General features: G+C 41.6%; 1 protein-coding gene across 2 annotated transcripts in view; it reads right to left on the reverse strand.

The window, feature by feature from the left end:
• Nucleotides 1-213: 213 nt before the first annotated feature.
• The window catches only part of maml3 (mastermind-like transcriptional coactivator 3), a 130,168-nt gene continuing 114,264 nt past the window's right edge, over nucleotides 214-16,117 (reverse strand). The window contains exons 4-6 of one of the 2 annotated variants that reach the window (XM_041982376.1): nucleotides 8,803-9,069; nucleotides 6,110-6,197; nucleotides 214-4,326 (exon numbers count right to left, since the gene is read on the reverse strand). In XM_041982376.1, the coding sequence (XP_041838310.1) occupies nucleotides 3,233-4,326; nucleotides 6,110-6,197; nucleotides 8,803-9,069 (1,449 nt within the window). In that variant the 3' untranslated portion in view covers nucleotides 214-3,232. The remainder of the gene's footprint in view (nucleotides 4,327-6,109; nucleotides 6,198-8,802; nucleotides 9,070-16,117) is intronic. The other variant, XM_041982377.1, reaches the window with a different exon arrangement.

Here is a 16,117-nt window from a genome sequence, read left to right on the forward strand (position 1 = left end):
GTTGAGAAGTCCAAAACTTAAGTAAAAGATGATAAACATTTCATTTTCATTATTTTTATTTGATATATTTGCATCAAAGACTCCTTATCTCAACAGCGAAGTGCAGATTCATCCAGGTTTCAGTCTGTTTATTGTACTGAAAACACTACAGCTTGTTTTGTGACCAAAACATTTGCAAAGTGATGCATGTCAAAGAGAATAACACTCAAAACATTTACTGAAATCATGGTCGAGTTTATTAAGTTAACATTTGGTTTTGTCATTTATATGTTGATGCAAACATGTTTACTGTTTTGGGGGATTTTGATGATGCAAATGAATCCAATGAACAACAAAAACGTTTCATATGATCAGCGAGAACAATCTCTCTTTATTGTATCTTTTTGAAAAACAAACAAAGAAAAAAAAGTCTTGTATTTCTCTTTTGTTAACATTTCAGTATTCTGTACAGGATAAAAAGAAATAAGCACTGCTTAAGAACTGAGTCAAATCTCAAATTAGGAAAAACAAAAAAAATCCCAAGAACAGATTGGAGGTTTACGATACAAATTAGTAGTAAGACATTGTCTGAAGTGCAATGGCATAGCTCAGATGGGTTAAAAGTGAAACCAAAAAACTTCAAAATAAAAATACATCTCTATTTTCCAACAAACAGTAAATTCTTTACAGAGTAGAGACTGTATTTTCTGATGTATTTAAACCTGTAAAAACATATTTACAAATAGCCATTATCTTTTATATACTTTTTCTCATAATCACATATATGTCAGCACCAGTTAAAAAAAATAAAAGAAATAAAACAAAGAACATCAATAACAATTGTTGTTAAAATGTCTACAGACTTGGTCCCAATACATGATATTTGGAGGAAGCTTTCTTTCTCTGCCTGAAGAGATTTCAAACCTTCACGTTTATAAAAGACAGATGGACATAAAGGTGTTTCGACACCTTCTTGCCTCCACTTTTGGGGGTGGTAAACCCCTCAGGTGTTCTCCCACGTACAGCCTCCATTTCACTGGTACTACACCGAAGCTCTGGGACTGTGAACAGAGGAGGTTTTTCTCTGCAGAGGGCAGATCAGACTCAACAGATCAAGGATTTATCCAGCAATGCAGGGTATAAATGATTTGACCACCTTTCCTTGATTAAAAAAAAGAAACAAAACTCGGGGCAGCTACACACATGTTCGGCCTTGATGTTCAGACTTTACACAGTGAGAGAACCTCCCGAAAACCGGACAAAAAGCAAAAATACACAGCCTGTTGTGCAGGTGCTGCTAAAATTGCAGCAAAGCTTACAGGACGACGCGTGTGGTGGTAAAAAAGTTCTATTTAAAGGGCTGGATTACACAACACCGACAGCAGATGATGATGAGGAGTTAGTCTGAAGAGAAGAAGGCTTTTTGGTTTTGTTGATTACATCATCGTCTCGAAAACTCTCACTCCGATGAGCTAAATACAAAGTAATACAGACACTCTGTCATCCATCTTTGACCCAAGATTATAAAACAGTTCAAGATGTAAGATGTCAACAAGATCGACTGTATTTAAAACTCTTTTGACACATTAATCACTCAAACATCAGGGTAAAAGAGAGATGAATGAAAGACATAACGCATGAAGCCTAGTTTCATACAGGGGAGACGCTGACTTCAGTGGAAGCACTATTATCGTCACCCATTAAGCCAAATCAGCTGTTTTAAGCTTTTCTACAAATTCAAGGCTTAGCAATGATTTATTTTTCTAGTAAAGCACTGGAAGAGGGGGGCGACTTGTATTTCTTCACAGTAGTGTTACAGTATAGCACAGTTGCAGTTTGGAGCGAGCTGTGGTAGAAGAGAAGCCATCAATGGATGGGAAGGCTGTGCTGCCACAGGAGGACAAACAAGACTTTCATAAGACAACACAATCCAATCAAAGGCTAATTTAAAGTTGTTTTTTTTTCCTTTATTTCTCCATTAATGGACAAAGACACAACCAGCATTATTCTTGAGATAAAAGAAGCAACAAAAAAAAACAAAGTAGTTGGGCTTTCAATTAATTTCCTTAAAAAGAAGAAGTCACTTGTGGTGCTTGAATACATTCAGTGCCCAGCGATCGCTTTGCTTGGTGTCACTCTGAAGCATGTGATGTGGCTTGTGTCAGACAGAAGGTTTCATGTCATATTAGCCCCGTTAGCTGCCTCACACACATCTGCACACCTTCTCTGGTTGGTGCTTTTTTTCCCATTTTTTTCTGTTTCTAGTTCAAGTGCTTGCTTTAGCTGCCTATACTGTCCCCCATCTTCCTGCTTTTCATTCCCTTTGTCTTCCTCTACATGCACACCTATCAGCCAGAGTGATGCAAAAATGCAAATTAACCCCTTCACGCGAACACCTCCCAAAAATGCCAACCCAGGTTGGTCGCCTAGCAAACACACGAGACAGTAGAGTGCACTTGTGTTGCACAATAGAGGAAAATCATTTGTTCTATGGTGATGTGCACAATCTAAACAGAGAAAAGAAGTGTTGAGAGCAATGAATGAGTCTCCGGAGGGAGGATGAGACAGGAGGATGGGATCTCTTTGAGAGAGATCAAGATAGAGAGAGATTTGTGTGTGTGTGTGTGTTGTTTATATATGGCGAGCACAAATCTGAGACAGGAAATGGGAGCATCAAGAGTGCTTTCTGCTCCCTTCTAGCTCCTCACATAGCTAAGAGATCTGAAGCGCTGAGCTGGGTGGCACAAACACACAACAAATAAATTGCTGTCTTGAGAACAAGTCTTCCTTCCTCTTCATCAGTCTGTGGTTTTCAATCAGCCCCGTCTGAAGCTCAAGCTCAAAACGCTGCGGTGTAAATGGGCTCGCTTTTAAAAACACTAGAACACGAGAAAAATTCATCCCCTGGAGAAACAAGTGAAACTAATGAAACATACCTTTTAATCTCTATATTGGTTTTTCATTAATATGCACAAGACATATGAGAGCTCTTTCCATCTCAAATACACACACACATACCACACACACACACACACACACACACACACACACACACACACACACACACACACACACACACACACACATACATACACATAAAACAACACAATAAGTCATTTGTAACCTTTGTCATGTTTTAAAAATGAAAACATGCCAGTCCACATGGTGTCATCTTCTCTGTTTTACTTTCTCAGGATTTAACATTTGCCCTTCTGCAATGTTTGGTTCCTTTCGAAAAAATATTCCCCATCGGCTATTGGCTTGGGAAAAATTCTTCCATCCAACCATCACTTGAGTCCAGCTCTGGACCTGAGCCATCACCCAAACCAAAGGCTCCCCCACCTGAGGGCCCGCCCCCATATCCATAGGATGACATGTCCTGATTGGCTGTCCTCTGGTAGCCCTGTGACTGACCTCCAACCCCTGGTCCATAGGGTCCACCTCCTCCTCCACCTGCCCCAATTCCTGGCCCTCCAGGACCTGGTCCAAACCCTCCCATTCCAGACATGCCCTGGCCCATCACCCCCTGGTTCATACCCTGGTTCATGACCATGGGTCGGGGCTGGTTGGTCCTGGGCTGACCACCCATGTGAGGGCCCATCATTGGGCCACCCATACCTGCAGCAGGGTTGCCCACCCTGGGGTCCATCCCCTGGCTCATTGCCTGTCCTGGGCCTGGAAAGTGTTGCTTGGCCATGCGTGGAGGCTGACCCGGCTGCATCCCGTAGCCCTGGGCAGAACTGAACCCCACCATGTCTCCACCCCCTCCTCCTGTAGTCCTTCCGACTCCTCCCCCCATGGCCTGCAGACTCTGTCCTTGCTGCTGCGGCCAGCCGCCAGCTGCCATACCCCCTCCACCTCCTCCGGCTCCCAGCATGTTTTGCAGTCTCTGAGCTTGGACTTTGGCATTTGGTGGGCCTTTGAGGGTCTGTTGGGTCATGGAGTTCATTAACATTCCTTGTCCTCCATACCCTCCAGCTCCACCACCCCCAGGGCCTCCAGGCATGCCTCCAACCCCTGGACCTGCACCTGCCTGCCGAGGCGGACCTCCGGCAGGATTGTGCTGTGGTGGAAGACCCATGGATGCTTGAACGCTTTGGCTCTGGTGCTGCTGCTGGTGGATCATTTGGCTCATGGAGGGGTTAAGCCCATACAGGGAACTCTGATTGGACCCCTGTGTGCCATATGGTAGTCCCATATCGGGTTGAGGTCCAACAGAGCCTCCCTGGCCCTGAACAGAACTCATCTGGACCATTTGCTGCTGACTGTGCTGCTGTTGCTGTAGGAGACGGGTGGCCCGAATGCTTTGGAGAGGTTGGCTCCTGGATGGGATATCCTGGGGAGGACCTATGAATGGAAATTGCAAAGAGTTAAAACAAGGAAACAATAAAAAGCATCTAAAGAGAGAAATCACCAAGAAGCTGAACTCTCAAGTTCTATTATATAACTTAAAGAATCACTACATAACCTTCTGACCTTAAAAGTATGTTTCAGATTTGTTTTGTTAGCACAGTGACTTTTATTATGTACATTCCCAGAGCCATCGTTGTCCCGCAGCATCAGGCTGAGAACCCACACTTCCCAACTTTTACTTCTGGGACGCTGCATCAGCTTACAGCTGAGTTTTGTTTGTGTTTTGCATCACATGCTAGCAACTGGATGTCAACACTCCGGCTGTTATGAATGCACACCCTGGCTGCTTTATCAAGGAAACACAAGAGGACATTATCTGAGGAAGAAAGGAAAAGAAAGAGAGAAAGGGAGAGAGCAAGAAATAAAACATAGGAGTTTTACTGTTACGTCCCTGAACTCTGCTTCCATCAAGCTCTGGGTAATTCTTGTGCAATAATTTTTGCCGTCCGTGCAATGTTAAATGCATTTCATCATTATTTTATCAGTAGTCTATCTATACATGAGAGCTGTTACCCCAATTTCACTGTACCCTGTGCAATGACCATAAAGTAGATTCTGAGAGAGCTCTGAGAACAGGTTGGATGCAAGATGGATGCCGAATTAGCCGTCATTAGGGGCACCTCACTGAGAAAATCTGTCCAAGTTCAGTAGTGCTTCTTTAATCCATTCACATCATAAAACAACTCATAAATCAGATTTAATAAATTAGTGGTGAGGCACAAATTTATGTCCCAAGACTAACTGTTTACTCCAGAACTTAAGGTTTTCCCACCTAATTTCGTTCCCCATAACAAAATACAGCTGAACACACTGGAGCACCGAAATCTCATTTCCACAATTTTTCCTATTAGATTCTGTGTAGTATCAGAGCTGAGGAGGTCTGCAAGTGTGGAAATGGCTCTAAATCCTCTAATAAACCCACTTCTGACATCATTCCACTAATCCCTCACCTTACAGCTTTGACTGGAAATGCAACGAATGAGTGAGAACGAAGTGAATCATTCACTCCAGACTCATAAGTGGGAGAAAGTGAGCAGAGTTGGAGGTAATGCAGCGCTGCACAACTGTGAAACACATTCTACCTGTTAGAAAATGCAGTGATACACTCACACACCGCAGGACAGCGGAGCTTACGGGTACGTTTTTTTTCCACAGACTTTCATGCCGATGCCTCCTCTTCCTCTTTATCTCGTAGACTTTCAGATTGACTGATGGCTATAAATGGCTTTCGACTTGACTCCCTTCCTCCGCCTCTGTACTTTCTTCATCTTCCTCTCACCCACTCATTTCTCTCTTTCTATATTCCCGACCTCATGCTCTACCTACAAGACCATCTACTTCTTCATCCTGCTACCAGTCCCCCCTCCACCATTTCCCTTCTCTCATCCATCTCACTGACTTCACCGGAACTCTGGGGGATCCAGGACAGACACGTTGCCGTGGTAACAGGCAAAGTAGGAATATTCTTCTTTTTTTTTCAGGGAGAGAGTGAGGAAGAAAAGATGAGAAAGAGGCTAAAAGCATCTAAGTGGTGACTGATATGTATCTGACTGAGACAGTTTGGATGAGACTCAGCCTCAGAGTGATGTTTGGTAGGTGCCTGCTGAAATGTGGCCCAGAGTGAAATGCAACATTCAGATACAAGCATTAAAATCTTGACTATGTTTACCATACATCCAATATTATATCCACAGATGCATGTGTTTGTGTGTCTTACCTTGGTATTGAGTGACTTGTGGATACGGGTTCCTCTGGCCTTGGCCCATCTGTCTGGGAAGATGCTGCTGCTGCTGCTGCTGCTGGAGCTAAAACAGAGACATACACAACCATCAGATCAAAAATGTTTTTGGTTTCTTTTTATATGCTACAAGAAGTATGATCAATATGGTAAATGGCCTGTACTTATATAGCGCTTTTATCCAAAGCACTTTACATGTACGTCACATTCACCCATTCACACACACATTCACACACTGATGGCGGAAGCTCCCATGCAAGGCGCTCAACCATGACCCATCAGGAGCAATTAGGGGTTCGGTGTCTTGCTCAGGGACACCTCGACATGAGCTCTCTGGGTTGGGCTCGAACTGGCAATCCTTGGGCTGTAGGACGACCACTCTACCCACTGAGCCATGCAGTACCATCAATATGAACCATGAATGTTATGCTTGTGGTTTCTGCTTTGAATCTGCAGAACAACAATTAGTCTTAGAAAGGTAGGGCAAGCCTTCATTTTCTACGCAGGACATTGGAGAACCTAATCCTGAATACATGTGGGGTGAAAGTTTACAGATATACAGTAGAAAAAAGGTGGAGAAGCTACCAGGTGTGTATATGTTATTTTATTAAAGATAGCTGACCTGAAATGTATAGTTTAGGGTTGTGTTAGAACAAAGAGTTTGTGAGTGCCCATGTCATATCTAAACATGCTAAACCACAACTGAAGTGGATTCAGATGATTTCTTTTTAAAATATAGCAAATATTCCAAATAATAATTAAAAATTAGAGCCAGAAACAGCTAGTCATACCTACTCTTAAATTATAAAGTGAGGTGAAGCCGACAAAAATATCTAAATGCACAATTTTGACAAGCACAGATTAATTTATAGGGATTAATAACATCTGGAGTGGGACTTTATGTTGTAATTGTTGTAACTGTGTTACATGTCCTCATCAATTTAGGATTTGCTGTCATCATAAAATGGGACACAGTTGAATTGATTGTATTAATTAAAGAGAATTAATTTCACAAAAGCTTTTTAAAGGGACTTAATTATCATTGGAAAATAAATTTCCAGAAGCAGAAAGGATCCTACATTCCCATTTTTCTATTTATCAGAGTCAGACATTTCATAATTGGATTTAAATATATTTCTGAGTCGCAGATCATAAAATATTAAACATTTTAAGATATTCTTATCTGGCACAACGTGTACAGGACAACTAATGTAAATAATTAATGACCTTTATGTTGATATACAAAACAGCTGACTTTGTTAAGGTGGGAATGGTCTCAGTATACACCAATAAAACTGTGTTTATTGTTGGGAAAGTCAAGACAGAAGTGTGAACAACAGATTTTGGTACTGTGGAGGTTAAGCAGATGTTAAGAAACAGTAGATGTTGGTAAAGTTTAAGTGAGCAGGGCTTTGGTTCAGATTAAGTAAGACAGATGTTTGGCACAGCAGATGTTGGTAGTGTTGAGGCTACACAGATGTTTAATACAGCAAAGACAGATGTTGGTACTGAAAGGATTAGACATATTTGGGGCAGTATTTAGCAGATGTTGGGAAGATTAGACAGATTTTTTAAAATATAAAAACTGATGTTTCTGTTGGATTTACGCAGATGTTGAACATAGAAGACACACAACTTGTACTGATTTGGTTAAATGTGTAGTGCAGACAGATGTTGGTGTGGCTGGTACAGTATAAGTGAGACAGATGTATGCTTTCTGAATTAGTATTGCATTACATGTAAACAGCTACAGAAGCCAGCACACAATCTGGCACAAGTCAAAGATGATGGTTAATCTGTCAACACATGAACAAAAGTCTTCATTAAAAATAAAAACAACCTTATCTGGCATTTAAAATAGTCAAATTACCCATTTACACGTGAATATAAGATACTGAACTACAATGAAGTTGGTCAGTGAAGATGCAGTTAATTACTTTGCATTTGTACTTGTTAAATAAAGTTACGCTCTTAATGCATTTTAGAAAATGGAGTTTGCTTTTAAAAGAAATGAACACAATAATAGAAAAAATAACTGATACTTTGTCATAAAAAGAACTTTAATACAGAAAAAGGTTGCTGCTGATAGTCAGTAATAAAGCCTTTGCCAACCAGTACCGAGGTAGAGCCGATTTCATTGTGTATCCCCAGAAAAAGGTAAGGGTTTAAATGAGATTACATTAGCCAGGAAAGAACATACACTAGAACTACACAGGGTGGGTTTAATTTCACACACCTATATTTGAATGTTTTCGCAGATCCAATTAAAAGCAACATAGTGGGATTTGACTTCAGAGTTCAAAACTCTTTAACACTTGATTCCCTCACAGAGAGAAAAATAAGAAGGAAACATCACATTATCACAGCAGGTGGCATGTGCCACAAACACACACATAGATGTACAAACACACACATTACAGAAACGAAAAGGGAACGGCGAAGAGGGGGCTGGTTGTGGGTAATTATATGTGCAACCAGACAACAGTAAGGAAGAAGGATTAGCTGCTCATCTGAGCTGCAGACACACACAGATATACATTCACGCACAAATAAACAAGGCACACCCACACATTAGAAATAAATGCATAACAACTGGATCACACAGGCCTTCTTCTTTTTATCGCCACATTAATGTGAAGCTAACGCTGTGTGTAAACTGAGCATAAACTCACCTGTTTTGCCAGTAGTTGCTGCTGCTGCTGTTGTCTCTGCTCTCTAAAAAGCTGCTGTTTCTGCTGCTCCATCATCTGCATCTGCACCCTCTTCTCCTGCTCCATCGCCATCATCTGCTTCATCAGGGCCGCCTGCTGTTGGTTGCCCACGTAGCCTGGAGGTGGACCTGACCCCTGGTTGGGCCCCACACCAGAGGATACACCCCCAGCAGGGTGAGGAGGTGGTATGGCACCAGGTGGTCGTGACATTCCCACCATGCCTTGTTCCTGGACACAAAGAGAAGAGGAGGCAGCAGACAATTAGTCATATCATACTTTACCTCTGTCACATGTCACATGCAGAACCCACTTAATATGATGCAAAAGTCAGCATTTAAAACTAGAAACTTTTCTCTGTCTACTGCAACATAAAAACTGCCCTACGGCTGCCTGAGAGCTCTTTACCATCCATATATCACTGTCCCTGGAGTCTTGTTTCCTGGCAAATGCTATGAGACAAGACAGAAGTCAGGGCACAAAACTTTTCCCCTCTTACCACAGCTGCATGTCATGATAATTTTAAATCTTATTAAAGCCAGCCTTTTCTTGAACAACTGTATAAAAAATGCAATAAAAGGAAGAGTGTCAACTTAGATGTGCACTGTAATTTGTTATTATTTTTATCAGTAGTACTGATAATGTCTGGTTCAGTCTGACCGAGCCATGCAGAAGCCATTTTATTCCCTGTGAAACAAACAATAGAAAAATTATTTTAAGCAATTAGTATTTGACCTTTGCGTAGCATCATCGCACATGGGCAAGGTTTTGTTGGTTTGTTGGAGACCTGTGGTCAACTTGTCTCTACAGCTTCTAACCTAGTTTAAATCTCACATCTCCTTTCTCTGCTTTGGCAGAGCCCTACATAAACCAGCATGAATGCTTTTTACTGTTATAAACCAGCTTGAATGGGGAGCTGACAGTAAAATCTTTCTCAGTCTACAAACAGCCAGCCGGTGCAACCTGTGTTGGCCTGTAGATGGCTTCGTCATTTTCCACCATGTCATTTTAGGATTTAGGCAAACTTTATGTTTCCACTTACATCCACAAAGGTAAGTACCATACATTATGTGTTACACTTCAGTATGTTAGTTGATACTAGGACAGTGATGCAGTCTGTGACAATATCCCTGAAGCTATATAGTTCATCTGAGTTTCAAACAAGAATTCTCCAACAACAGAGATCATTTTTATCGTAGGGCTGAGTGCTACAGATTCCTGTGCAACAGACTCCATCAAAAACATAATCTTGGCTTTATTCCAGCCATAGAGAACCCGTCTGCACATCATTCTCTCAAGCTTTGGCTTTGAGGAGAAAAAATATTGGCATTGAAACAAACACACAGTTATTTATGGTACTATTTACTTACTATGTTCACAAAACCAATTCTAAAATGGCTTGTTTTGGCACCACAGTGTGTGAAAAATGCCTTCTTCACTTTATTCCAGCCATAGCAGACTATTATTTTTGTTCTTTTGAGACAGACATAGAACTTTCTTGTCACGTGTTGATCATTGGCTGCTCCTGATCAGACACTACTGTCAATTTAAGCTCTCTGATTGGTCAAAGGTTTGACAGGAAGTGGCTCCATCATGTTTTCCGGGGTCAGTAGTGATAATGATGTTTCTTTTTTTTAAATTAAAATGTGATGAATAAATGGTGTTATCATGACCCAGTCAGTTTCCATATAGTATCTGAATAAACACCAATTTATAAACCTCCTGGATGGGATATAAATACCTGAAAAACTTCCATAGATCACCTAAAGGGTAAGGTATTGATCACAATTCATCCCACACAATACCGTTCCTGAGAAATTGTTGACAATATAAGCGATGATACTTTGGGGTGCCAGCCATTTAGTAGCGTTTTAAGGGTTAAAACCCATCTTATTCATATTTGTACACTCAAAGGCAACGGGCAAAAATAAATAAATAAAAAGCAAGCAACAAAAAGCTAAATTAGCTTCTGATCATTTCACAAATTAATTTCAGACTTGGAAAACCGCCTCTTCAGCGCCCTTGTCGCTTCTCTTTATTGCAAGAGAATGCCACACATTAAGATGCAGGTGCAGAAGGAAAGCACATACAATATTTTCTCAGAGTTGTAGGTATATGCAGTCATAGCTTTACACAGTCAGTATGTGGTTTTCCAGTTCACAAAGATGGTCCACAGTAAAGAAAGGCAGGACTGCCTCAAGAATCAGCAAGTCGGCCACCCTATGTCCTCCCAGTGGGGCACTGGTTTGTCCTCGCTGCATATATTATCTCTTCATTAGCATATAAAGAGCACTTCCCTCTCCACTCAGCCGTATGCTAATCTCTAATAGGATGAAATGGCCTGCTCTGACCAATGGGAACGGTGCATTTACGGATCTGTTAAAGGTTAGGCAGCTGAACGAGTGTGGACCTCGTTCAGGCCCACCAGCAAGAGAAAAAGGAAAACCTGAGTGGAAAGACAGAAAGAATCTATTCAGGCCAATAAAGAGTGTTTGCACACAAAAAATACAACAACACACAACCACACAGAAGGACTGACAGTGTCCAAGAAATCACATTTAACTGAAGGGAGGAATAAAACAGCAAAAGCAGGATTAGAGAACCAGATCATGGTGTTGACCACATCAAAGCCTCATAATCCGTGTTGAGACTCTGCTCCTCTTAGAAGGGAGTTATGGTGGAGATAAACCTCATATATTAGCACAAAAACACCCCGTAGAGCAATCAGCATCGGCCATTTAAGACTGGTTTACCAGACAGCCAGACCAGACTGATCGATGTTCAGAGATACGTGTCTCATCTCTGGTTGGCATGTTCCTGCCTGGATGACAGCAGAGCAGCCAGACGATGCAAGAGAGGAGAGAAGAGGGAGATGTTGTAGTGTGAGGAAACAACCAATGGGTGGCAGTGGTGATCTTCAAACTGGTGTACGAATCTGCCTCCTCTCAGCAGATGGCTCAATCATGACGGTTCTGATCTACGTTCTCTACCTCTCCCCCACTCGCTCTTCCTCTTTTCTTTTCTTCCCTCTAAACACACACCCCCCACAAACTCCTTTCTCTCCTCTTTCTTTGGTTCTCTCCATCTGTAGAAAAAGGTGGCTCTGAGTTATGTCCACACAACTGCAAATGAACAGAGGATAGATGGATTAGGCAGGAAAAAGGAGAGAAGTCTCAGGAAAAAAGCAGATTTTGGTGGAGGTGGTTTACGTGTGTTGTTGGTTAGCTGTAGAAACAAAAACTTCAACAGATACACGCCGTACTTAATCAAATGAAGTCATGCAGAGCAGAAAGGTAGTTTAAGATAGAGAGGAAAAAGTAAAAAGACTGGTGGCAGTATTAGTGTTATCTCAGCATTAGCAGCTCTTTGCTGAAGCATTGCTAATATACAGTGAATTGAATGTTACGCCAATAATACTTATTGAATAGGAAGCAGGTATCCTCTTCAGAGTGAAAAAGCAATTAGACCAACCGAAGTGAAGAGGAAGCATGTGTGGGTAGAGAGATGAGGGAGGAGAGGAGCGTAAGAGATGCAAGAGGCAAATTTGAGAGTTGATCTTGTTTTTGGGAGAAAAACCAAGAAGAAGCTAGGAGGTGATGAGCCATGGAGGGGAGGAGAGCAGGTACCCTGGCAACAGTTGCTGCAGGGAGGAGCAGATGGCGCTTGGAGAGGCAGTGATGGCCGCCGCGCCTGGTCACCCTCCAAAGCGTTGGGCAGACCCAAAACAAATCACAAATACAGCTTACAAACACACCAAGTTATCCAGCAATAACACAACTTTTTTTCCTCTCTGTTTATCAGATGTTCATCCAATCTCTTTGTCTTTATTCACAAATATACAGTAAAAAATTCTTCCCTTTTCTTCAAAGCAATTAAGACTCCCTTCTGATAGTTCTCCAGGCTTTCTGAAAGTCTTAATGATTTTCTTTGGACATTGGTGCTTTCACTCATTTTCAGTCCAAATCTTGTCAGACCATTTCCAGATATACATTTTCTTTTTTTTTTGTTAACGCCACTTAATACTGAGGTATGAATCACTGCAACATAAAAAGTCCATAAGTCAAGCGATCAACCAGTTTTGAGTCAACACACAAGATAAGATTTACCAAGGAGCCAGTTTTAAATATCTTTAGGTACTGAGTAGCTGCCTGACACAAAGACAAATAATCTGTTCCCATTTCTTTTGCTGCATATATGAAAAACACCAAACATTGTTTCACAGACAGCAAACAGAATTTTTGAAGCAACAAGGTGATTGGTTTAAAACCTGGCAGTTCTCAGCATGGTGTCCAGTGAGTCCTTAAAGCATTTGAGAACAGGACAAGTGAAGGAGAAAACAAGAAGTGTTGGGGCTAAATAAAACTATCTACAGCAGATGACCAAGATCTAAAAGGGATATCCTAAAGAAATAGGAACAAATCCAACAAAGACCTGACACGGGATCAGAGAGATGCATTTGGATTATCAGTTGATCCATCTACTGTTGGCTGAAACCCCATCAGAAATGGTCTACATGGAAGGGTAGCTGTCTTAAGGAAGGGATACAGGGGGAAAAAGGCTGAGGTATGTGACACAAGAACTGGACTGAAAATCAGTGGCAACTGGTCTGATGGAGGGATGAATCCTCCCCGGAGACTGGACCTCAACATCACTGAAGCAGTGTGGGATCATCTGGACAGAGAACAGAACAAAAGGCAGCCAAAGAAGAGCTTTGGAAAGTCCTTTACGAAGTCTGGAGAAGTATTTTTGAAGACTAATTAAAGCAATGACAGAATGCTTGTCTAGGAGGATGCAAACATTGTTGAAGGAAAAAGCTGCTCAGACCAATTAGAATAGCTTGTTAGAATTATACAAACTCTGTTTTTGACTTATTTACTGCATTAAAATTCACATTTGGATGTGTTTCAGTATAACACAGCACATATTTCTTGTTTTTCCTGAAAACATTTGAAGAGATGAGGAGTGGCTCATGGCTTTTGCACAGTATTGTAGTTTATTAATGTATTAAAGAACATCCAAAGTGTATTTTTCCATCCCTGTCTATTCAACTCTTGGTCTCAGTTTCAGTGCCCACCCCTGAGACTCTTCATTCTGGCACCATATATCAGTTCAAGCTTCTGCAGGGTACTTTTTGGTAGGTTTGAGGTAGGACAAGATGAAGGGAGGATAAAATGAAAGGAGAGTTTAATGTATTACAGGTCACTCCTGGAGGATGTGTGTTTGTTTGTGTGTGTGTCCGCGTGTTTGTTGGAGCCTGTCAGCTTTATTGGGTTAGGGGGCATGGAGCACCCAGGTGATTACATTACGCTTGCAGTGAGCGGAAATCATTGTGTGTGCATGTGAGAGAAACTGCCCATGCGCCCTATCACAGAAATACTCGTCCACTGTGTTAACTGTATGTTTAAAGATACATCAACACACAGAGGTATGATCATCCCCTCTGCAGCTGAGATGAATCCCCACAGGAGTGAGATTAAAGGTTGCACTTACTAAGAATTTAAACACACCTAAATACAGGCAGCCACAAAGACAAACACAGACGACAACAGCACAACATGACGCCTTACAATTTGCGAATAAAGAAACATGAATGCACACAGAGCCTGTAGGAGCGGCGGCGGCTGGCAGCAGAGCTTTGGGTGTGTGTGCTCTCCTGAGTAACTCACATCTGTCACCCACTTGTGTGAGAGAAGAGAAAGGAAGGGGAGGGTGTGAAGAGGAGAGAAGAGATGCAGAGTGAGGTTGGATGGATGAGGATGCTCTCACAAAGACTACGGCTGTAATCAGACTGAGACAGCGAACAGGAAGTGCATCTGCCGACATCATGTTTTAAGTCTGTATCCAGACTGGCAGGAGAGCTGCAGCTGACATGCAGCTGCTGATGGGTTTCTGCTGTGGGTGCATGGAGCATGCTGAAGCCGTGTCTCTGGTTACTGTGGCCAGCTGAAGGTCACACATCTCTTTCACAGCCAAAGCTCATCAATGCTTCAATGTCCTTCAAGCTCACAACTTACACTCTGACCTCTCTGGTAATATCTGAGATCTGCAGAAGTATGCTAATCCATCACAATGGCAGGAAAATGTGACCGGCTTCTGTACCGAGTGCGTTTTCGCTGGAGGGATGTTCAACTCTAACGCAGACAACACATATCAATGCATATGTAATTACCAGAAAAAACTAATTATCTCTTCAAATCTAGGAAATGTGTAATGATCTTTTAAGATATGAAGTCAACTACATTTTTTTAAATAATTATGACTGATGAATATTTTTCCGTAATTGTTTACTCAGTTAAAGCAACATTAGCAACAGGCTCATAACCTTTAAAAAATACAGAGACATGCAAACACAATTTCACATGCACACACAGTGAAATGGTTTTGTATGCATCATATCTGGCACTGTTGGCTGGGACTTTTGTTTTACTGCAATTAAGACCAAAAGGTTACAACTGAAGGGCAGAAGTTTTGCACAGATGAATCCTAAGTGCAAGGAGAAGGGATCAAATGAGAGAGTTGGATATTTATATGGGGCAGCATGGCTCAGCAAGGTAGAGCGGTTGTCTTGTAACTCGAGGGTTGCCGGTTCGGTGACCAAGTCGAGCTCATGTCGAGGTGTCCTTAGGCAAGACACCGAACCCCTAATTGCTCCTGATGGGTCGTGGTTGAGCGCCTTGCATGGCATCTTCCGCCATCAGTGCGTGAATGTGTGTGTGAATGGGTAAATGTGATGGTACAGTAAAGCGCTATATAAATACGGACCATTTACCATTTGTACAGTATCTGAATAGTCTGAGGTGAAGTAGAGCAGATTTTTAGTCTAAGCAGGGACTTTTTGATTGTGAGGGCAGACTTGGAAATACAAGAGTTTAATATTTTAGTTAAGTGCGTTCTAGACAGAAAAAAAAAACAAAAAACAAAATGTCGCCATAGCTTAATTTGATTAACAACTTTCCAGGGACACAACTGCTTCATCTCACATAGAACCACCTATTATAAATGGGATTAGTGCTAAGAAATACATGGAAATTCAAACTATAAATATAAAAATATGATACAAGAAATTAGATTGCACACAAATAATCATGCAGCTTTGCTATGTAAGATATGTGCTGATCTTCTCCTGAAAGGATAACAGTAAATATGCGCCGCTTATTAGGATTCATCATGCAGGTATGTTTTCACCTGGGAGAACAGAACAACTTCCAGTGCATGTTTAAATGTGTTTAATGTGAGGAAGGGAAGTCAAAGACTAAATGAGCGACTTGATACATAAATA

Source organism: Melanotaenia boesemani, chromosome 4 (genome assembly GCF_017639745.1).
Source record: "Melanotaenia boesemani isolate fMelBoe1 chromosome 4, fMelBoe1.pri, whole genome shotgun sequence".
Classification (NCBI taxonomy): Eukaryota; Metazoa; Chordata; class Actinopteri; order Atheriniformes; family Melanotaeniidae; genus Melanotaenia; species Melanotaenia boesemani.